The 22,889-nt window shown below is 38.8% G+C and overlaps 1 protein-coding gene across 2 annotated transcripts; it reads left to right on the top strand.

Annotated features, from left to right (window-relative positions):
* Positions 1-9,296: 9,296 nt before the first annotated feature.
* LOC106090553 (pyridoxal-dependent decarboxylase domain-containing protein 1) lies at positions 9,297-19,838 on the top strand. Of its 2 annotated transcripts, none has more exons than XM_013256788.2 (10): positions 9,297-9,488; positions 14,203-14,355; positions 14,431-15,333; positions 15,593-15,664; positions 15,731-15,934; positions 15,993-16,061; positions 16,128-16,325; positions 16,379-16,894; positions 16,952-17,145; positions 19,057-19,838. In XM_013256788.2, the coding sequence occupies exons 2-10, from the start codon at positions 14,296-14,298 to the stop codon at positions 19,475-19,477; spliced, it is 2,637 nt and encodes an 878-aa protein (XP_013112242.2). In that variant the 5' UTR covers positions 9,297-9,488; positions 14,203-14,295; the 3' UTR covers positions 19,478-19,838. The 2 variants fall into 2 exon arrangements, with proteins under 2 accessions (XP_013112242.2, XP_013112243.2); XM_013256789.2 differs by lacking the exon at positions 9,297-9,488 and adding an exon at positions 9,790-9,876.
* The last annotated feature ends 3,051 nt before the right edge of the window (positions 19,839-22,889 follow it).

Genomic DNA, 22,889 nt, shown 5'->3' with positions numbered 1-22,889 from the left:
TTATCAAAACATGGACCGATTTGACCTTTTTATTTAATAGTTTTTTTGGTTTGCTCGGCTCGACGTCGTGAAAACAATTGTTAAAAAACTGATGCTATTGTTTTTGAAAATTGTTTTATTATTAAACAAGTAAAAAGGCGTTAAAGGGGTAAAAAGGCGGCCGGGTTGAACTTTGGATACCCACCACCTCGGGTATATATGTAGACCGCCTTCCATCAAAATCCGGGGAAAATTGCATACCTTATGTCCCATATGTTCCGATTTGGACAAAATACTAATAAGTACTGTAGCTATGTCTCAACCTTAACCGATCTGAACCATATACAACACGGATGTCGACAAGCCTATCATAAGTCACTGTGTCAAATTTCAGTGAAATCGGATTATAAATGCCCCTTTTAAGGGGCCAAGACTTTAAATCGAGATATCGGTCTACATGGCAGCTGTATCCAAATCTGGACCGATTTGGGCCAAGTTGCAGAAAAATGTCGAATAGCCAAACACAAAGCACTGTTTCATATTTCGGCGAAATCGGACATTAAATGCGCTTTTTATGGGGCCAAAACATTATCGAGAAATCGGTCTATATGGCAGCTATATCCAAATCTGGACCGATCTGGGGCAAATTGGCGAATGATGTCGAAGGGCCTAACTCAACTCACAGTCCCAAATTTCAGCAAAATCGGATAATAAATGTGGCTTTTATGGGCCTAAGACCCTAAATCGGCGGATCGGTCTATATGGGGGCTATACCTTCGAACTTAACCAGCTTATGGAAAAAAAAGGATTTGTGCTAAGTTTCAGCTCAATAGCTCTGTTTTTAAATACTGTAGCGTGATTTCAACGGACAGACGAACGGATATGTCTGTATCGTCTTAGATTTTTACGCTGATCATGAATATATATTCTTTATAGGGTCGGAAATGGATAATTCGATGTGTTGCAAACGGCATAACAAAACGAATATACCCCCATCCTTCGGTGGTGGGTATAAAAACGAATTTTATAAACAATTTGGAGCCAAGAGTCTGGGGGAACCTTATCCCATAAACTCCCCTTAAACCAATGAAAATATGGGGTTTTTGAGGTTAGAGCACGATGCTAATATTTTTTCAGGGCTAAGTGTCTGGGGGACCACCTCACTCCACAAAAATAATAAAAACAAGTTATAGTCCGATTCGGACCATGAATGATTGCTGAACATTGCATAAGTCATATTGTAATATTTCAGTTCATTCGGATAAGAATTGCGCCTTGCACACTTAGCACAGTTTTTGGAAGTGCTACCAAAACACTACGTGCAAAATTTCAATAAAATCGGATAAGAATTGAGCCCTCTAGAGGCTCAAGAAGTCAAGACCCAAGATCGGTTTATATGGCAGCGATATCAAAACATGGACCGATTTAGCCCACCAACCGACCTACACTAATCAAAAGTATTTGTGCAAAATTTCAATTTCAATCCAAATCTGGACCGATCGGGCCCAATTTGAAGAGGGATGTCGGGTGACCCAACACTGCTCACTGTCTCAAATTTCAGCGAAATCGGATAAAAAATGGGCCTAAGACCTTAAATCAGCGGATCGGAGTATATGGGGGCTATATCAAGATATAATCCTATAAAGCCCATCTTCAAACTTAACCTGCCTATGGACAAAAAAATAATCTGTGCCAAATTTCAGCTCAATATCTCTATTTTTAAAGATTGTAGCGTAATTTCAACACCCGGACGGACGGACATGGCTAGATCGCCTTAGGAAGGAAATTCCTCTACCACAGGAGAGGTGTTTTCATTTACCTTACCAAATTAAAAGACAAATTGAGCATTAAGGAGAAATCACAAATCTGAAATCCATCATCGTTTTCAAAAAACCATAAAACTGAGCAGATAATGGCATATGTCAACAACAACAATGGATGACAACATCATTGGCACTCACATTCATTTGTTGTTCTTGCAAGAGAGAGAAATAGAGAGAGAGAGAGAGAGAGAGAAAGAAAGCACCATCTTCGCCAACGTTTATCCTCAACTATGCATTTTGAATGTTATCATTGTGTCACGATGTCTTTATGATACCATGATGATAAGGCAAATGACACACTTACGGCAGCCACAATCATTCCGAGGAACATCAGTGTAGGGTCTCATGCATCGTCCTCGGTAGAGTAAGAGAGACATCGTGGCAGTGCTGTATGGAGTTAAGATGAATGGAAGTGAATGATGTGCCATCATATATCACACAAAGCAGTATGACCATGGGGAGTTTCCTGACATCTTGAGAAGTTTCTCGCTGCATTTGTGTGTATGCTCAAAGTAACGAAATGCTTAAGTAAAGGCACCAAGCGGTGGGTAGCGATTTTCGATTTTATGCAACCCATATGACATATATTCCAGTCACGATTCACATTCAGTTTGGGGATTAAAGGCTTCCCTGCCCATTAACGTGGCAAAAGACTAAGATGCAACCATCCATTCATTCATTCGTTCTACCTGTTTGGGGCTATATTCTGAGCCATGAATTGGCTCAACCAATATTTTGGCAGCCTTGACATTTTATGTCATCGTAATGATGAATTTGCACATTTCTTCCACCTTTTTGGCCAGACATCAAAAGGACGACAATATTTACTGCTGCTTAAGGCATCCTTCAAGGCGTCTTGGTCTGGGACGAAAATTTGCACTGGAGTCAATCAAGTTATTAATTGGCATCATTCAGTCTACAAATGGCTAGGAAATGTGTAATTAAAATCAGACCGAAAAGAGAATATGAAAGAGAAGAGTTAAACAAGCGAATAATGGTCAAGGGATTTTTAATTACCATATGAGTTTGATAAATAAAAAATAAATATTAAAACATAACAAGTAAGAGCGTGCTAAGTTCAGCTGAACCGAATCGTATACACCCTCCACCATGGATCACATTTGTCGAGTTCTATGCGCGGTATCTCTTTTTAGACAAACAAAAAATATTGAATAAGAATCGTTATGCTATTAGAACTATATCAAGTTATAGTCCAATTCGGTCTATAAATAAATACTGAGCATTGTAGAAGTCATTGTGTATTATTTCAGTTCATTCGGAAAATAATTGCGCCTTGTAGGGGCTCAAAAGCAAAATCGGGAGATCGGTTTATTTGGGAGCTGTATCAAGCTATTGATCGATTCTGACCATATTAGGCACGTATGTCAAAGGTCATGAGAGAAGCCGTTGAACAAAATTTCTGCCAAATCGGATGAGAATTGCGCCCTCTAGTGGCTCAAGAAGTCAAGACCCAAGATCGGTTTATATGGTAGCTATATCAAAACATGGACCGATTTGAACCATACTTAGAGCAGTTATTGGAAGTGATACCAAAACACCAAGTGCAAAATTTCAGTCAAATCGTACGAGAATTGCGCCCTCTAGAGGCTCAAGAAGTCAAGACCCAAGATCGGTTTATATGGCAGCTATATCATGGACCGATTTACAATCCCAACCGATCTACACTAAGAAAAAGTATTATTAGACAGACGGAGCGACGGACGGACAGACGGACGAACAGAAGGACGGACAGACGGGCGGACGGATGGACGGACAGACGGACGGACGGACAGACGGACGGACAGACGGACGACCAAATGGACGGACAGACGGACGGACAGACGGACGACCAGATGGACGGACATGGCTAGATGGACTTAAAATGACATGACGGTCAAGAATAAATAAACTTTATGGAGTCTCAGACACATACTTCGAGGCGTTACAAACAGAATCACGAAATTAGTATGACCCCATCCTATGTGGAGGATATAAAAAAGCAAAAGGCTTAAGAAGATCGGTTTATATGACAGCTATATCATGTTATAGAACGATTTGAACCATACTTAGCACGGTTATCGGTAGTTATAACAAAACACTTCATGCTAAATTTCAGCCAAATCTTACGAAAATTGCGTCCTCTAGTGGCTCAAGAAGTGAAGATCAAAGATCGGTTTATATGGCAGCTATATCAGGTTATGGACTGATTTGAACCATACTTAGCACAGCTGTTGGAAGTCATAACAAAACACTTCACGCAAAATTTCTGCCAAATTGGATAAAAATTTGCGCCCTCTAGTGGCTCAAGATGTCAAGATCCAAGATCGGTTTATATGTCAGTTATATCAGGTTATTGACCGATTTGAACTATACATAGCACAGTTGTTGAAAGTCATTACAAAACACTTAGTGCGAAATTTCAGCCAAATCGGATAAGAATTGCGCCCTCTAGTGGCTCAAGAAGTCAAGATTCAAGATCGGTTTATATGACAGCTATATCAAAATGTAGACCGATATGGTCCATTTACAATCCCAATCGAACTACCCTGATAAGAAGTAATTGTGCAAGCGCCTAGCTTTACTCCTTCGGAAGTTAGAGTGCTTCCGACAGACGGACGGCCTTGTCTAAATCGAATAAAAATATCATGATGGTCAAGAATGTATATACTTAATGGGGTCTTAGAAGAATATTTCGAGGTGTTATAAAAGCCACTATACATTTATAAACATATCGATATGCTGTCTAGCATTGACTTAAAGGCATTTCCCTATAGCTCCATTACTGCTGGATTAAGAGTTAAAGGCTACCATGCAAAACAGCACCCATTTTTATACCCACCACCATAGGATGGGGGTATACTAATCTAGTCATTCAGTTTGTAACACCTCGAAATATTGACCTAGGACCCCAAAAAGTATATGTATTCTTGATCGTCTCGACATTCTGAGTCGAAATAGCCATGTATGTCCGTTGTCTGTCGAAATCACGATAGCGGTCGAAAGCGTAAGGCTAGCCGCTTGAAATTATGCACAGACACTTACACTTGCAAATGTGCCAAATCGGTTCAGATTTGGATATAGCTCCCATATAAACAGATCTATCGATTTGACTTCTTGAGCCTCTAGAAGCCGCAATTTTTGTCCAATTAGGCTGAAATTCTGCACATAGTGTTCTGTTATAACTTCTAACAACTGTGCTAAGTACGGTTTAAATCGGTAAAGAACCTGATATAGCTCCCATATAAACCGATCTCCCGATTTGACTTCTTGAGCTCCTGGAAGCCGCAAATTTTGTTCGATGTGGCTGAAATTTTGCACATAGTAATCTGTTATGACTTCCGATAACTGCGCCTAGTACGACCCAAATCGGTCAAAAACATGATATAGCTCCCATTTAAATCGATCTTCCGATTTGACTTTTGAGCCCCTGGAAGCAGAAATTTGCAGCATTGTCCTGAAATTGTTTACTGGAAAAGTACGCAAACACTTAGTTATGGTCATCTTTTGTTCTCTCTCTCTCTTTCAACAACCCCATGTCATTACATGTAATCTCACTCAGTGGCATTAGCTAATGGATCCTCCCTAAGCAGAGTATTCTATTCAACTTTTCGAGCGGTATGCAGTCAAACTTCATATAAAAAACGCGTCGGCGGAAACAAAAACCTTTGATTCCAGTGAAATTCCGCTCGCGGAACAATTAAAAATTTCCGCGACTATTCCGAAAGCAGAACACAATACCAACCCTTACAGACTAGACTGAAGCCACTCTTCTCGCTCGTTGTTGTTGTAGCCACATTTGCATGTGTAAGTGGCGGTCCTCGTCAAGCTCCGGTAGGTGAGCAAGCTTGTTCCGATCCAAAGAACCGATCGCCGCAGGAAGAGGGTGCACATTGGTTATTTAAATGCGCCAATAACTCGCCTCATCATATGGAGCATCATAGGCTCATTGTTTACCAATCTAGCGGATTCGCTAGTTTATGGATAAATAAAACTTACGAATACATAAATTGATGACACCATATGTTTAAATAAACGGCGATAAGACTACCCGTTTAGCTAATCGGGGATAGCATTTTTCTCCATACAAACTAAGCGAGGAAATCCTCTTAATGGGTAAATAAAACACTTCTGGTATTTACGCAAGAGCCGGTACCGCCTAACCTCTCACTAAGACTCTCCGCTCGACACCGCTGATTGTCCGCGACTGCCTTTGCAACTTATCTTTATGGAGCATATCATTATCCGCTGTGGACGCGACGGTAGATCGCTGCTAAGCTTCTCGTGACAGGGATGAACACCACACAGATCGAATCTCAAAGTCCCAATTTCAATTAAAATGTATAATTTCTTCTTCTACACTGTGTACATATTTGTGCAATTCTCAGCTTTTACTCTTGCTCTCATTCCACTTCACTACACTAAATGGCGTGCCCTCGACAGACAGACGATAGGATATGGCTAAATAGGGTTAGAATGTGAAAACAATCAATTATATACAGGGTGCGCCTTACTTACTTGAAAAAACTGCCGAGCTGTGATTTGGACGGGTAGACGGTCGAGAGGGGGCGCATCTGTAGGAGAAAGTCCCCAAGTTTGTTTCTCTCTCCTGTCAATTGCCAAAATGCTCTGGTCTAGAGAGTAGAGGGCCTTCGGCGTTGATAGCTTATTTTCTAACGGTTGCCCACTTGTTGTTCACGTAACGTGCCTTCCCCGCTCCCTTTGAAATTCCTCCTCACAGACTTGTTCCTGGCCGTTATTCGTTTCTATGGTTGGTTTACTCATTTCGGCAGTGTGCAAGTGTCGCTTAACTCAGAAATGCACTTCAACATATCATCAGAACTTCGGAAAATATCGAAAGAAAGAGGCAGTCAGCTGTGCGTTCGGCTCGCAAACACGCAGCTGCTATGAGTATTTCTGAGACCGCTGATCGATGAATTCTCCATCAAGACCTTAAATTTCATTCCTATAGATTGACTGTTATGCAAGAATTAACTGAACGTGATTTTGTTGCCCGTCAAAATGCATGTGAAATGCTGATTGAAAACCTGCCTAAAACATGCGTTATTGAAGTGGTGTAAATTCCCAAGAACAACATTCGCCAGTACTCCAATTTCCATTCTTGAATTAACGGAAATGATTTCTTGTGTACTTATGGTATTGCCATATTGCCTTAGAAATATTGTACACATATCGTTCAATTTTTCATCCATCTGGATTGGGAGACAGATAAAGTGCTGCCAACGCATCACCTCAACATATATTTATTAGGGTGGATACCATGACATAATAACCAGGTAGTGTACAGCAAACAGCTGAGTATAATTTCTTCTCGCGAAGTGCACTATCTATCAAAAAATTTTGAATGTGTGTATGCATCATAGTTAAGAGCCTTACGCACACACAAACGACGAAAAATGGCGCGAACTTGTAGTAAACACAAAATCAGAGTTGCAAAATGTTGTTGTGCAACTGCTCCTACCTGCAAATGAATATACCTTGATTGATACTCTGTTCGCCTTTTCACATGATCAACTGCCTAATTCCATATAAACTTAAAATGAAAACTGTGTGAAAAAAATCTTTTTCTTCGCTTTGGAAACAAAAAAAAAATATATAAATATAATATGAGGGAAAGATTGTGTTGGTAGCAAAAATTCCCTGTAATTATGTTCCAAAACAATAAATAATTTGTTATAGTTTTTCACAACTATTTCGAAAACAACTGAGTACACTGCTATACCGACGAAAATTTGGTTTTTTAAGAAGGTTTCTGTAGTTTTATGGCTGTTTCAATGTTCACACAGTTGAAAATACTTTTTTTTCGCGATTACTTTTTTGAAACACTACAAAAATTTCAATGATAACCTAATGTTTTTATTCATAAGTTATTGGGGAATGTCTTACTGAATGAAATCAGTAAATTTTTTGGCTTTAAAATCTATTATCTTAAAAAAGTAATTACGAAAAAAATTTCACGAAAAGCGAACATAGTACCAGCCTTTGTGAAATAGTTAATCTTTCGTTTTATCCGGGTTATAAAATGTTCACCGGCTGGCAACTACCATATTCTGACAGTCATTCACCCAGGTTTAATCTCTTTCTATGAAAACATAAATTTAAAAAAAATATTTTCATTTTCATATTCATTTAAAAATATGCTGTCAAAATGTCTTTTTATTTTATTTTTACCAAAAGTAGAAATCAAACATGTAATGAAAACTTAAAAAAAAACCTTTTCATTTTGTGTTTTCATAGAAAGAGAATTGAGCTCCAGGTCTATGCACCGGAAATCACATGGCGCAATTATTTGAAGTTTGTCTCATTTGTAAAACATCTGAAGACCATCATGGCGTAACAAATGGTCTCATTTGTACTAAAAAAAAAAAAAACAAATCATATGGTGCAATCCGCCATCAAGCTGATCTACGGTTCGCCAACACACGCAAAGAAATTTGCGTGCGTGTTTGTATACGTGTGAATACATGAGCATACAACAAGCGAGAAAGAAGATTACAACAAAGAGAATGCAAACAAAAATCTGACATCTTAATTCCATCAAACCTGGTCGGCTGTTAACAACTGCTTGCTTGAGACCACCTTTTTAAATCCGCCTTGAAAAACCATATGGTGAAATCGCCACCTTGCAAACCTATTCGTCTAAGAGTCGTAGACGATACCTCCATCATGAGGAGTCGTGTCATCAAGACGAATCTTCTCGAAGAATTTGCCGCGAATCTTTCATATGGGGTGCTAAGAGAAAGTGTGAAGAGTCTAGAAAGATCTTAAAATCGCGCAAGAATCATGTAGCCGAGTAGCAAATGGGTGTTTTTTGGAAGATTGCTAAAATACTCTTCTAGAAGAGTTGCGCATTACACCCCTGGACGAGAAACAAATGAGTGCTTGGGAATATTTCCCCAATATTGCACTAAAAGGATTGCGCGTTAATTGCTTAGGAGATCTAAAAACGCATACCAAGATTATTTGTTCATCAAAAACGTAACAACTACGAAAACATGCAAGATATATTAATTTACCAGTAGTGGCAGTTGCCCAACAACAAAATATTGAGTGCACTGTCTATCAAAATCATTAATTACTACACTCGGATTTAAAGTATGTTACTAGTTCGCGCCATTTGTCGTTGTTCGTGCCATTGTTAGTTGTTTGTATGTATAGTTCTTAACTATAAACACACACACACACAACCAAAACTCGTTGACAGATAGTGCACTTCGCGAGAACAAATTGTACTCAGCTTTTTACGGTACACTACCTATTTATAATTAAGTCATGCAAGTATGTGGCTACAACAACAATCTGACTGCATTCTGACAAAAATAACATCGTTCTCATGTTATCATTCCGTGGTGCATTTTCGCATACCATTCCACTGGGCAAAACTGAACCAAAACAAAGTCTACTACTCGATGTCATAATCGACTACTCGATTATTCGATTTTTATTCACCAACTTTATTTGTTTATTACCGGAGGAGATTGGAGACCTTTTGCGTGTAGATTTTTGCCTCTGACGTTTACGAAAATAAAGAAAAAATAAAATAGGAAAAAAATCTATTCCTCTGCCAGTGAAATAAGAACAAGTGTAAATATTCGATATTAATTAAGATAAAATACACAACATTTCGATGATAAATTATCAATCAACCCAAAAGCGAATTAAGCAAAGGTAAAAGACCAAACGAAAATTGTTAAGCACCACGACAACACAGCCTATAGAGATATGAATCAAATTCGGATCCAAAATGCAAGTGGAAAAATTGTTTTTTTACGCAAAATTGGGGAATAAAATACATTTACCCCGTATTAACATTGCAAATATCCTCAGAATTTTTTCCCCCAACTGACCAACTGGGTTACTATTGATTTTCATAGACTACTTGCCGTACCGTTAATATGATGACCCTTCAAATTGCCGAAATTTTCTCCACTTCATACTGACCGATATTATTTAGTCATTACCTTATCGTTAAGAGACAATTATATCCAAGCAACGCAAGTGTTCTGCAAATAAATGCGTGCCATAGGGAGGCACACAACAGATAACAATTTAGAAGGTAAATGAACAATTCAAAGAACATGACTTGGTTGGTAAAAAGGCCCCCCCCCCACGTACCACCCACCAAATGAATTGTAATGTATATCTTAGAAGTGATCTGAAGAACATGATTGCAATTGCATAGGCCCGAGTGTTATTCTCATGCACAAATTGAAATTTGAAAATTATTAAACAATTTAATGTTAAACATTCCGCAATGCCGGTAATTAAAAAAAAATTGGGCGTTTTTGCTTAAAGAATCATTTGCATATATCAGATATTTTAACATTTTTTGATTTTATTCTAACAACCTATTGCCTTTTTGGAACATAAAAGACCTATGCCACGCAATCAATAAACTTAGTATATGAAAACTGGATGATTTAATAAGGTAATCAACAAAGTAAACTGTTCATATTGTTGAAACATCTGGGTTGTGGCTACATTCAACCGCCACTACCGAGAAGACGTAGAGCGTCATGTGATGAAGGTGCGTTTTATGTACTATCGTGGCTTCAGACCTCAACGTAGACAACATATCCGACATACCTTACTTGCAAAAAAATTTTAAAAACATTAAAACGTCAGCCACATGTTGTTGTTGTAGCAGTTCGTTGTGTTCTATCTTTCGTCTGCTTGATTCTGTTTAATATTCAAACCAAGAACTCTGCGACTAAATTGGGGTGCGTTCGGAGGAATCTGCGTCTGAGACGAGTGGGTCTGGTCTGTGCAGTTAAACAGGTTACGTGTGTCGTTTGGTTCCAGATCACAATTGGGATACATATCCTGCAAGTTATTAATCAATACTTGCTTCGTAGGAGTTGAGGCGGTTGCATCTGCCGGACTATAATTGGCCCAGAACTACCCTGGTTTGCTCGGGAAGGTCAATTTCTTCAGGTGCAACATGTTTGCAATCTTTAAGCTAAATGTCTATGGAGTAAAGTTTACTAGCACCAACTATTACAGAACACTTAATGTCTCTTCGACACGGAATATTTGTGAGCACCTAGCAGACTCGAACTTTGAGGTGCGATGTGTGTGGTGTTCATCGCTGTCACGAGAAGCGTAAATGCAAATGGATTGCTATATACAGAGTAGCTGCAACCGCAGTAGCGGACAATCAGCGGTATCGAGCGTAGAGTCTTAGTGAGGGGCCGGGCGGCACCGGCTCTTTGGTGCCTTAAAATAACGAATGGCCCCCCTGATCGGTTCAGAACCAGCTTACCCACTTACAAGAGCTTAACAACAATAACTTGATGTCATCATATTGGAAAGATCCTTAAAGTCCGCCGTCAGAAAAAGAATTTTCAAATCGCTTGTTAAATTTGGGGTACAAAATTGCTGTCGACGTCGTAATGTTAGCGACATTGATTATGTGTTCAGCCATTTATGACTTTTTTACGAAGAGGTGTCATTTTTCGTTCGGCATTAGGTGGTAACTTTTCGGGTTTTTGGCGAACTAAAAAGCACCAAATCTTGTGCGAAAAGCACTAAGTTGGCTTCCCTGCTCCTATCTAGACACTTAACAATTGAATCCAAAAACTTTAATGTATGTACCATATGGTTCAACCTATTGGGTTGCCCAAAAAGTAATTTTTCATATAGTCGGCGTTGACAAATTTTTTCACAGCTTGTGACTCTGTAATTGCATTCTTTCTTCTGTCAGTTATCAGCTGTTACGTTTAGCTTGCTTTAGAAAAAAAGTGTAAAAAAGTATATTTGATTAAAGTTCATTCTAAGTTTTATTAAAAATGCATTTACTTTCTTTTAAAAAATCCGCAATTACTTTTTGGGCAACCCAATATATTAATTTACAGGTAGTGGCAGTTGCCCAACAACAAAATATTGAGTGCACTATCTGTCAAAATTAGTGATTAGAGCAACTCTAATTTTGTGTATGTTACTAGTCCGCGCTATTTTTGGTTGTTAGTGTGAGCATGGTTCTTAACACACACACACACACACACAACCAAAACTCGTTAAAAGATAGTGCACTTCGCGAGAAAAAATTGTCATCATCTGTTTACGGTACACTACCTGCTAATTATGTCATGATTCAACCCAACTACATATCCTTCGGCTAGGTTTTTTCGAGTCTAAGTTAAAAAAAAATTTTACATTTAAAAAAAAAATTTCATTAAAATATCGTAAATTTAAAAAAAAAATTAAATTTAAAAAATCAAATTCGTAAATTTCTGAAAGAGTCCTAAATTATTAAACGAATTTGGTAAATTTTTTGAAATAACAAATCCACGTTTTTATACCAACCACCGAAGGATGGGGTTATATTAATTTTGTCATTCCGTTTGCAACACATCGAAATATCAATTTCCGACTCTATAAAGTATATATATTCTTGATCAGCGTAAAAATCTAAGACGATCTAGCCATGTCCGTCCCTCTGTCTGTTGAAACCACGCTACAGTCTTTAAAAATAGGAAAAATTAAGCTGTAACTTTGCAGAGATTCTATTTTTGTACATAAGCAGGTTAAGTTTGAAGATGGGCTATATCGGACTATATCTTGATATAGCCCCCATATAGACCGATCCGCCGATTGAGGGACTTAGACCCATAAAAGCCACATTTATCATCCGATTTTGCTGAAATTTGAGACAGTGGGTTATGATACTCCGCTCGGCATTCTTCTTCAATTTGGCCCAGATCGGTCCAGATTTGGATATAGCTGCCATATAGACCGATTCTCCGATATAGGGTCTTAGGCCCATAAAAGCCACATTTATTATCCGATTTTGCTGAAATTTGGGACAGTGAGTTGTGTCAGGCCCTTCGACATCCTAGATCGGTCCAGATTTGGCTATAGCTGCCATATAGACCGATCCCCCGATTTAGGATCTTAGGCCCATAAGAGACACATTTATTATCCGATTTAGATGAAATTTGGGACATTGAGTTGTGTTAGGCCCGTCGACTTCCTTTGTCAATTTGGACCAGATCGGTCTAGATTTGGATATAGCTGTCATATACACCTATCCGCCGATTTACGGGCTTAGACCCATAAAAGGCGTATTTACTGTCCGATTTTGCTGAAATTTGGGACAGTGAGTTGTGTGAGGCCCTTCAACATCCTTGGTTAATTTGGCCTAGATCGGTTCAGAATTCGTTATAGCTGCCATATAGACCGATCCCCGATTTAGGATTATAGGCCCATAAAAGACACATTTATTATTCGATTTTGCTGAAATTTGGGACAATGAGTTGTCTTGTGGCCTTCAACATGTTTATTCAATTTGGCCCTGATCGGTACAGATTTGAATATAGCTCCCATATAGACCGATTTTTCGATTTAAAGTTGTGGGCCGAAATGTGGGACAGTAAATTATGTTAAGCCCCTTGACATATTTCTGCAATATGGCACAGATTGGTGCAGATTTGAATATAGCTGCCATATAGATCGATCTCTCGATTTAAGGTTTTGGAGACATAAAAGGCGCATTTATTGTCCGATGTCACCGAAATTTGAGACAGTGAGTTTAGATAGTCCCTTCGACGTCCTTCTTCAGTTTGGCCCAGATCGGTCCAGATTTGAATACACCCGGCATATAGACCGATCTCTCGATATAAGGTTTTGGGCCCATTAAGGGCGCATTTATTGTCCGATTTCGGCGAAATTTGGGACAGTGCTTTGTGTTAGGCTTTTCGATATTTTTCTGCAACTTGGCCCAAATCGGGCCAGACTTGGAAATATCTGACTGATATCTCTTTATAATGTCTTGGCCCATAAAAGGCTCATTTATTGTGCGATTTCGCCGAAATTTGGGACAGTGAGTTGTGTTAGAACCCTCGATATCCCTCTTCAATTTGGCCGAGATCGGTTCAGATTTGAATATAGCTGCCATGTAGACCGATATCCTGATTTAAAGTCTTGGCCCCATGAGAAGCGCATGTATGATACGATTTCTCTGAAATTTGGCACAGTGACTTAGGTTAGGCTTTTCGACATCCATGTCGTATATGGTTCAGATCGGTTTATTTTAAGATATAGCTACTGTACTTATTAGTATTTGGTCCAAATCGGAACCTATTTCGATATTACTGCTATTGGAAATGAGGTATGCAATTTTCACCGGATTTTGATGAAAGGTCGTTTACATATAAACCCGAGGTGGTGGGTATCCAAAGTTCGGCCCGGCCGAACTTAACGTCGTTTTACTTGTTTCTTTAGATTTTATACAGATTTTTTTTAATATTGTGGAAATTTACAGTGACCATTTCATTTCACCATATTTTCTAATCTGTACTTTAGAAAATTTGGATATATTTTGAATTTTTTGGCGTTTTGCGAATCAACTTTTTTTTAACATAGAACTCCCCTCTATTTTTAGGGTAATTTACAAAAACAAAGCTTAAGAGAGAGAAAGAGAGAAATTCCTTATCGAATAAACAACACTGTTCGCGACGGCAAGTAGAAAGCCACAATGTCCGGTGCAAGTGATGATGATAAGAAAGAAGCCATAAATGAAATAGCAGCTTCAAGCGTAAGTTCAAAAAAAAACCTAAAAAGCAAGATAAAACTGTTAGCAAAAAACATCCATTTTACTTCCTCCCAACAGATTCGTTCTGGCTTAGCCGAATTGGAGCTAAAAACATCACAAGTGCTGCAACGTTTGGAAAATGTCAAAGCTGTACCCATGGATGCTAGCCCCACGGCGCCAACTATGGATGTGTTGCAAAATTTAACACTGAATACCGATGGTAATGGCCCACAACAAACCAATGCTGCCAGTACGGTTCCTTTAACAGCCACAGCAAATTTGCTGCAACAACTTCATGGCACACGAAAACCTCCATCGGAAATTCTTAAATCCTTAGAGATACTTATAGCCTATACCGATTCGGAGGAGGAGCCCGAATTCCCTTTGCCCGCTCTGGATGATGTTTCACATTTGGCCCTGATATCTCATAGCATAGTGGCCTATTTGTCACATTTGGATCGTAAACAATTGGTGCGAGTTACGGGCAGTATCGCTGGCGATACCACACACTGGCTGGGCACCTTGTTTCGTTTCATGGATCCGTCCAGTAGTTTTCACAATGACAATGCCGATGCAATTCTGCGTGTTGTGCGGCTGGCTATAGTCTCACGTTGTCCTGGCTACTTAGAAGGTGGTATACCAGCCTTGGCGCAGCCCTGTTTGTATATATCGGAGAATACAACGCCCTTGCGTTTACAATATGCCTGTAGGCAATTGGGCATACCATTGGATGCGATACGTCTCATACCGGCAAATACCACATTTGGCACCATGGATTTATCGGTGTTGCAAAGGCAAATACAAATCGATTTATCCTCGAATCGTACACCCCTTTTGGTGATTGCTGACGTGGGAGCCTCTCTGTGTGGTTATGTGGATAATCTGGTGCGCATGCATGAAATCTGTAAGACGAATAATCTTTGGCTGCATGCCACCGGTCATGGATTGGCAGCGTTGGTGTGCTCTCAAGGACCAGGTGTGGTAAGTGAATGTTTTGCTAGGTCATTTGAAGGTGATTGAGGAAAGAATATTTTTAAACAGTTTAAGAAATTGGAAATTTGTTTTAAAAGTCATGGGAAATGTAGGAAAATATATTCAACGATTTTTTCTTTAGCAAACACTTGAATGAATGCTCATCTTATGGAACTGAATCGCAAGATCTTTCCCATATTGTTTCCGAAGTCTAGAGTTTTGCTTGAAGTTCAAAACTTGTTACCTATAATGTTTTCCCTATTTACAGATAAGTTCATTGGTGGATTCGATTACATTATCCTTGGGCAGTTGGTTGGGTATACCCAGTTTACCGATTGTGGTAAGACAACAAACAAATCTACCCTTATCTACTCTACGACTTACTATTCCTTCTTTGCTTGCATAGCTCTTGCATCGCCAGCTACACAATTCTGCCTTGAATACCTTTGATCAGGATCCCATACTGTCGCGGCGTCTCAATTCCTTGGCCTTGTGGACCAGCTTACAGGCTATGGGTCGTGATGCTATCTCGGAACGCATACATGTAGCTTTTCAGACATGCAGTATACTCTTTGAAATGGCCTCGGAGTGTGAAGGCATTAAAGTTTTGGTAAATGACTCCACTTTGGAGAAAAACAAAACTAATTTAAACTAAAAACATTTTTCAGAGCCGTCCTCCGGGTGCCCAGTCCGGAAAATCTTTATCGGACGTAATTAATAAACCCTTGGATGTTAATGTAAGTTTTTGGTTTATTTTGCTGTGAAAGGGCAACGCTTTTCTACTCTTTTTAATTTGTTCACAGTTGCTTTTTGAAACCGCTGCCCCTGTTGTGGTGTTTCAGTTTGATGGCAGCGTTACTGTAACCACAAACTCCCCCCCTGACAATGATAACAGCCGTACTTCGGATACTGTTAAGTCTTTGGAGAAGGTTAGCAATGCCTCCTATTTTGATCGCTTGAATTCTTGGCTAGGACAGATTTTACAAAGGGATTGCCCAAATGTAAGTAGCCTAGAAATTTGTTTTTGATTTTGAGTTACAAATCTTTTCCTTAGTTCGATTTCGAAATCATTGAGCATGCCACTCATGGAACTTGTATACGCTATTGTCCCTTGGAGTTGAGCTTGGGTGAACAGCCACCCACTGCGGAAAATCTAGAAAATTTGGCACAAAGTTTAGAAACTCATGTGGATATCTTAAGGGCCACCATCAAGCACAAAGCCACGTTTATGCATTTGGTAGAGAAAAGTGAGGTATTACGTTTGGTTAATCTACCCGAATGGGCTGGCATGGGTGGTGTACGTTTTGTACCCGATGGCTGGGAGTCATTACTAACCGATCAAGCCAAGACGGAACTGAATAAACTGAATGCCGATTTGGTAGAGTCTCTAAAGGCCACCGATAATGCCTTCTCATTGGGCGAGGGTCCGGATGGTCTGATTTGTGTACGTTTTGGCATGGTAACACATGAAACCGATGTGGATGAATTATTGGATTTGGTGGTATCGGTGGGTAGAAATGTCCAAGAGAATTCTAGAGTTTTGGATACCATGTCGGAGATAGTCAAAAGGGTAAGAAATTTGAATTAAAAAAAAAAAACAAATTCTTAACTTGTGTTCTTTTTATAGGGCATTGAGGCTGCTACTGCTGATTTACAGCGCGAAAGTGATGAGAAACTCTGGCAAGAAGGTATACTGCGCCATGTACCCGTGGTGGGACGTGTTGTTAACTGGTGGTCTCCACCATCTAAAGAGAATGGCATCAAAGGACGCAGTTTGAACTTAACACAGGGTGTAGTGGAATCCACTGAAAACATATACAAGTAAGTCTTTAAAAAACCATATGTACAAAGCTTAATGCCTAATACAACTAGCAGAGACACAAACCGCTTTGTACAGAGAGAGAGAGAGAGAGCGAGACACAAATGTTAATACTTAACAGAAATAAAAAATAGAATTAGTTGTGTTAAGACGAAATCATCCTATGACGCTGATCGGGGTCAAATCCCAGCAAGAACGTTCGGACCTGGAAGGAAGGAGGCCCTTTATTATTAAACTAAAACTTGTATCTGACATCACTTATTGATATGAGAGAAGTAACCCCGCTGCTATTTAATACAATGCCTATGAGCAAGCAGAGAGGGGTTTTGAAAAATCGCAAGAATATGAAAAACAAGTAAAAAGGCGTTAAGTTCGGGCGGGCCGAATTTTGAATACCCACCACCTCGGGCATATATGTTAACCACCTTTCGTCAAAATCCAATGAAAAATTTATACCTTATGCCCCATATCAGCTATATCGAAATATTTTCCGATTTGGACCAAATACTAACAAGTACAAGTCATTGTTCAATTTTGCAGAACAAAATATTGGTCTTTTTGGTAGCTATATCCAAATATAGACCAATCTAAACCATATACGATACGGATGTCGAAAAGCATAAGCCACTGTGTCAAATTTCAACGAAATCGAATTAAAAATACGCATTTTTATGGGGCCAAGGCTTTAAATCGAGAGATCGGTCTATATGGCAGCTATATCCAAATCTGAACCGATCTGAGCCAAATTGAAAAAGAATATTGAAGGGTCTAAAACAACAAACTGTGTCAAATTTCAGCGAGTTCGGACAATAAAAGCGCCTTTCATGGGTCCAAAACCATAAATTGAGAAATCGGTCTATATGGCAGCTATATTGAAATCTGAACCGATCTGTGCCATATTGCAGAAGGATGTCGAGGGGACTAACTTAACTCATTATACCGAATTTCGATGACATCGGACTATAAATGCTCCTTTTATGGCCCAAAACCTTATATCGAGAGATCGGTCTATATGGCAGCTATATTCAAAACTGAACCAATCTGTGCCATATTGCAGAAGGATGTCGAGGTGCCTAACTTAACTCATTATACCGAATGTCGATGACATCGGACTATAAATGCTCCTTTTATGGGCCCAAAACCTTCTATGGCGAGATCGGTCTATATGGCAGCTATATCCAAATCTGAACCGTTCTGAACCTATTTAAAAAGGATTTTGAAGGGCTTAACGCAACTCACTGTCCAAATTTCATCAAACTCGGATAATAAATGTGGCTAGGACCCTAAATCGGCGGATGGGTCTATATGGGGGCTATATCGAACTTAACCTGCTTATGGAAGAAAAATGAATCTGAGCAAAGCTTCAGATTAATATCTCTATTTTTAAAGACTATAGCGTGATTTCAACACACAGGCGCACGAATATGGCTAGATCTTCTTAGCTTTTTACGCTGATCAAGAATATATATACTTTATAGGGTCGGAAATGAATATTTCGGAATGACTAAATGAATATACCTATCCTACGGTGGTGTGTATAAAAAATGTGACAAGGATTAACTCCGAATCTCCTAGATGACATTTAGAAAATCTTTCAGGTCCTGTAGCAACATAGTAACACAGTATCTGAAAAATGTATCTCCTCATTTCCTTGCTGTATTTTTTTGGTTTGCATAAAAAGTGATTAATATAGATAAATTTAATAAAATTATCAATTTTTATTTCTGTTTCTGATTAAAAACACTGTGTCAACCCCTCAGTGGAGCTCTGTTAATACGTCTGTTACACTCTCACGCGCCATCTGTACAAATCGGTTTGTGTCTCTGCTAGTTTTATTCTGAATTTACACAAATAGAAAAACCCACTGCACAATTTTGATCAACCCTTTAAAAAAATTTTTCTTTATATCTCAGATATCACATGCAAATGTCTAATACCCACACTCAATTGCCTGCTAACAAGTCACCTCCCACGCCCATGGTGCAGACACCCGTTATAAATCCAACAATGAATGCAGTGCCTCCAGTATTTCCTGGTACTCCTGGGACCAACAATCATAGCCCCTCATTAAACGAAGAAGCTGCCCCAATGACAACACCTTCGCCCACCAAGGGTAGCCCAACCAAATCAGTAGCAGCGCCAACGGCAGCGGAAACAGTCACCGAGGGAACAACACATGAAACTGTCAATGTCGCCGCGGCCGCCGCCGCTGCCGAACACAATCGTACAGTGAGCCAAACCAGCAGTGTGGCTTCTTCAGTCCCCGAATTGGTAGCAATAAATAATAGTGCAATTAATACTAGTGATACGACAAATGCAAATAGTATCTCATAAAGGCCTACTGCATACCCCCTCTTCTCCCCCCAACATAAATGTACATCTACATAGTGTATGTTCTTCTCAAAAGTCTCTTGTTTTTCTACTACTACTACTACTAATGTCAAAGCATTTGTCCAACATTGTTTTGGGCCATTAAAATCCTACTCTCCTCTATACCTCAAGGCAACACAACCAAAAAACTCTTTCTCTCTCTCTCTCTAACTACAACCACATACAATAACAACATCCTTTTTTAGGCTTCTTGACCTCAACGACTATGCTTTTCTTTACAGCAAATCCTTAAGTCTTACAACTGGTAGTGTTGTTGTTAAGGTGGGGATCCCCACCCATGCATAAATAAAAAAAAACAACAAAATTTAGTTGATTTAAAATAATGGGCGAGCCCTCACCTACAGCACACAAATGGGCAATTATATACATTTACTAAAAACAACAACAGCAACAACAAATATTCTACTACATAATTTCCAATGAGAAAGTATAGGAATTATGACATAATTAACATAATTAAATAAATACTATATTATATTATTATTTTATTTTTATTGTATCGTATTATGATGCTGATGATTAGAAAGTGCTCCGATGCATTTTCTTTAAAACGTTCCATTTTTAATTTATATAAAACAATTAATAATAATAACGAAAATGTTAATCTTAAAGATTAAGCTAAATAAATCTTTGATGCTATTACAGTTTGATTAGAAACGTCTTGTGTTTAAATGACTGCTGTCCGATTCAAGTTTTTAAGCTCTATGGGAAAGGACTTCTTTTTTATAGCCGAGCTCCAACTTAACTTTAAATACTATCGTTGCGGGCTTTGGCCAGAGCCCATTCTGCCGACTTTCATTTTTTGGGCTTTACGAACTACATTGTACAAATCACGATTAATCAGTTATTATCCCTCATCGCGTGATATGGATTACTTTGCACTAAAATTCTATCCATTAACCTAATTCTCGCAACCGCTCGAAGAACGAATTTTTGTTCGAAGATTAATTCCTGGGTGGTTTTATCTACCAGTCTAACCGATTCGCTAGCTTATGGATAAATTAAACGCTCTTCCCGCTAAAAGCTTTGTACTTAAACGTTGGCAGCACTGACACACATCCAATATAATCCAATATCCACAAAATAAGCCATTTTAATTTTGCCATTCTAGAACGTTTAATTATTTCATCCCAGTGACCGAATTGCCGCACACGTGTTCGAGTGTGATTTCGTATCGAATGAAACTTCATGTCCTATTTAATGGATGCCACTTTTATACAATTGCTTAAGTCACATTTTTTAGGAATTACGATCGATTTAAACACTTGCGTTCTTAAATTTCAAAATTTTTCAATAAAGAAATTCATAATTCACAATAGTGTTTTCGAACGATTTTACTCGTTCACGTATGCGGAAATTCGCCCTCAGAACTACAGCTGGCAAAATATCGATGGCACTATCGATATTTAATTTTTTGGCAAAATATCGATTGATATTTTTCCGATGGATATTACGCAAAAGTTTAATTTTTTGGAAATCAAAATAAAAATAAGCAATACGACACTGAATGTATACTTTAAGATACATTGCGCCTATGGAGGGCACAATTTTCATTCGATTAGACTTACATTTTGTACAAGGATTTCACTCATGACTTCCAACTGATTTTGTTATCCTTGGTTTTCTCTCCCGATTTTTCCTTCTCATTTCCGTTTGAAATTTTGGGAAATTAACGATAGTATCGATATTTATTATTAAAACTATCGAAAATATTAAATGGTGGAATTATCGATAGTTAGCCAGCTCTACCCAGAACGTTTAATCTTTGAATAAATACATGGCGTTCTTGCTCTTTATGCTGAGTTTACATGGTACACCTGATGTATGGTCAAACAAAGGTGTATTCTTCAGATGTGCACATAACCATCAGTTATAGCGTGTCACCCTATGTCTGATTGGAGTAGAGCGACATCTGGTTTTGAACAGTCGCGTTTTTTATGGCAACTAGTGAATACAACCCTGCGTTACCATCATATTTTACCTCCACATACAAATGTGACCACTACAACGACAGTTCAGAGAATCATATGTTTTTTGTTTTTGCTATTTTGGAAAAGCAAATTTCATGATGGTTCCTCGGTGGACATGATGGCTTGGGGGAACCATGATGGTCAGTATGTGGAGGATGACAAGTTCTTTTTCGATTGGGGTACTCCGATGTAGTGCGCCACGGGAGTACCATGGTTTGGGGAGTAAGACATTGTCCTGTGTGTTTAATTTCCAAGTGTTTACGTACCCGCTGTATTTGTCCATCCACAAGCTGGTTGATTTTAGTTTTTTGTTGTCCCTCCTTTTTGGCAATAGGTGTTGGCAAAGAACCGCGCCCCATCCACTGAGCCACAGCCGGAGCTCAACCGCCAGCAGCCAGCGCCCGCCAGCATCAATTGCCACTCCAGAGAAAAGGTGGAGCGACCTCCTATGGGGGTACGTGACACAGTCATGGCTGAAAAATTAAATTAATTTAATTTTTTTCGATGAATGACGTCTATCGTTTAACGTTTACAAAGAAATGTGTAATCATTAATTAAGGTTTAGAAATGAGAAGTAAAGTATGAAAAATTAACTAAAATCAAAGAAAAGAAAAAATCGATGTACCGTTTTAGGCAAAAAATGTAATCAACACATACACACGATGAGCACGATCATGATGTGCCATGCTTTAGTTTTGTCATTCAAATTGAATGATGACACAATATGTTTTTATAAACGGCGATCAAATTAGCCGCTTAGCTAATCGAGGATAGTATTTTTCTCCATACAAGCTAAATGAGAAAATCCGCTTAGTGAGTAAATAAAACACACTTTCCGTTTCGTAAATACAAATTGGATTATGGCTTGCCATCGATTTTGGAGAAGAAAAAAATCGATCAGTCGAGCATATTTTGCCAAAGTAAACAGTTTAATGCTAGGAAGCGCAGATTGGTCTGGCCAGACCAATCTGCGCTGACTTTTATGGCTTCCCTACAATTCATTAAGTATTTGTGTGAAAATAGAAATTAATATGTAAGTAAAATGAAGGGTTTTAAGTAAAAGAAAATTATAAATAGACCAAACACTTTGGGATATCAGTTTCGTATTCAACTCCCAAATACGTTTATTTTAGCCCCATTTTGCAATGGTCAGTAAATAACTGCTGTTTCTGCGGTGTTTTTGGGAAGGGGTAGACCCGAGAAAATTGGTCCCGAAAGTGGTTGTCAGATTCGTACTCTACACTCAAATACCAAATTTTATTTAAGCCCCATATTGCGATGGTCGAAAATTTGTCCTCTTTGGAGTGTATTTTTGGGAGGGCAGCCCCCCAAACACATGTCCCCAGATTTGGATATCAGATTCGTATTCTACTCGCAATTACCTT

Source organism: Stomoxys calcitrans, chromosome 4, assembly GCF_963082655.1.
Source record: "Stomoxys calcitrans chromosome 4, idStoCalc2.1, whole genome shotgun sequence".
In the NCBI taxonomy this organism is placed as follows: Eukaryota; Metazoa; Arthropoda; class Insecta; order Diptera; family Muscidae; genus Stomoxys; species Stomoxys calcitrans.
This window is presented reverse-complemented; position numbering and strand designations above follow the sequence as displayed.

What these genes read in the sequence shown, in the direction of transcription:
- LOC106090553 (XM_013256788.2), top strand. Translation starts at nt 14,296, where the DNA reads ATGTCCGGTGCAAGTGATGATGATAAGAAAGAAGCCATAAATGAAATA. An exon ending in ATAAACCCTTGGATGTTAAT is followed by an intron (nt 16,062 to 16,127) that starts GTAAGTTTTTGG and finishes ATTTGTTCACAG; the next exon opens with TTGCTTTTTGAAACCGCTGC. An exon ending in TGTCGGAGATAGTCAAAAGG is followed by an intron (nt 16,895 to 16,951) that starts GTAAGAAATTTG and finishes TTCTTTTTATAG; the next exon opens with GGCATTGAGGCTGCTACTGC.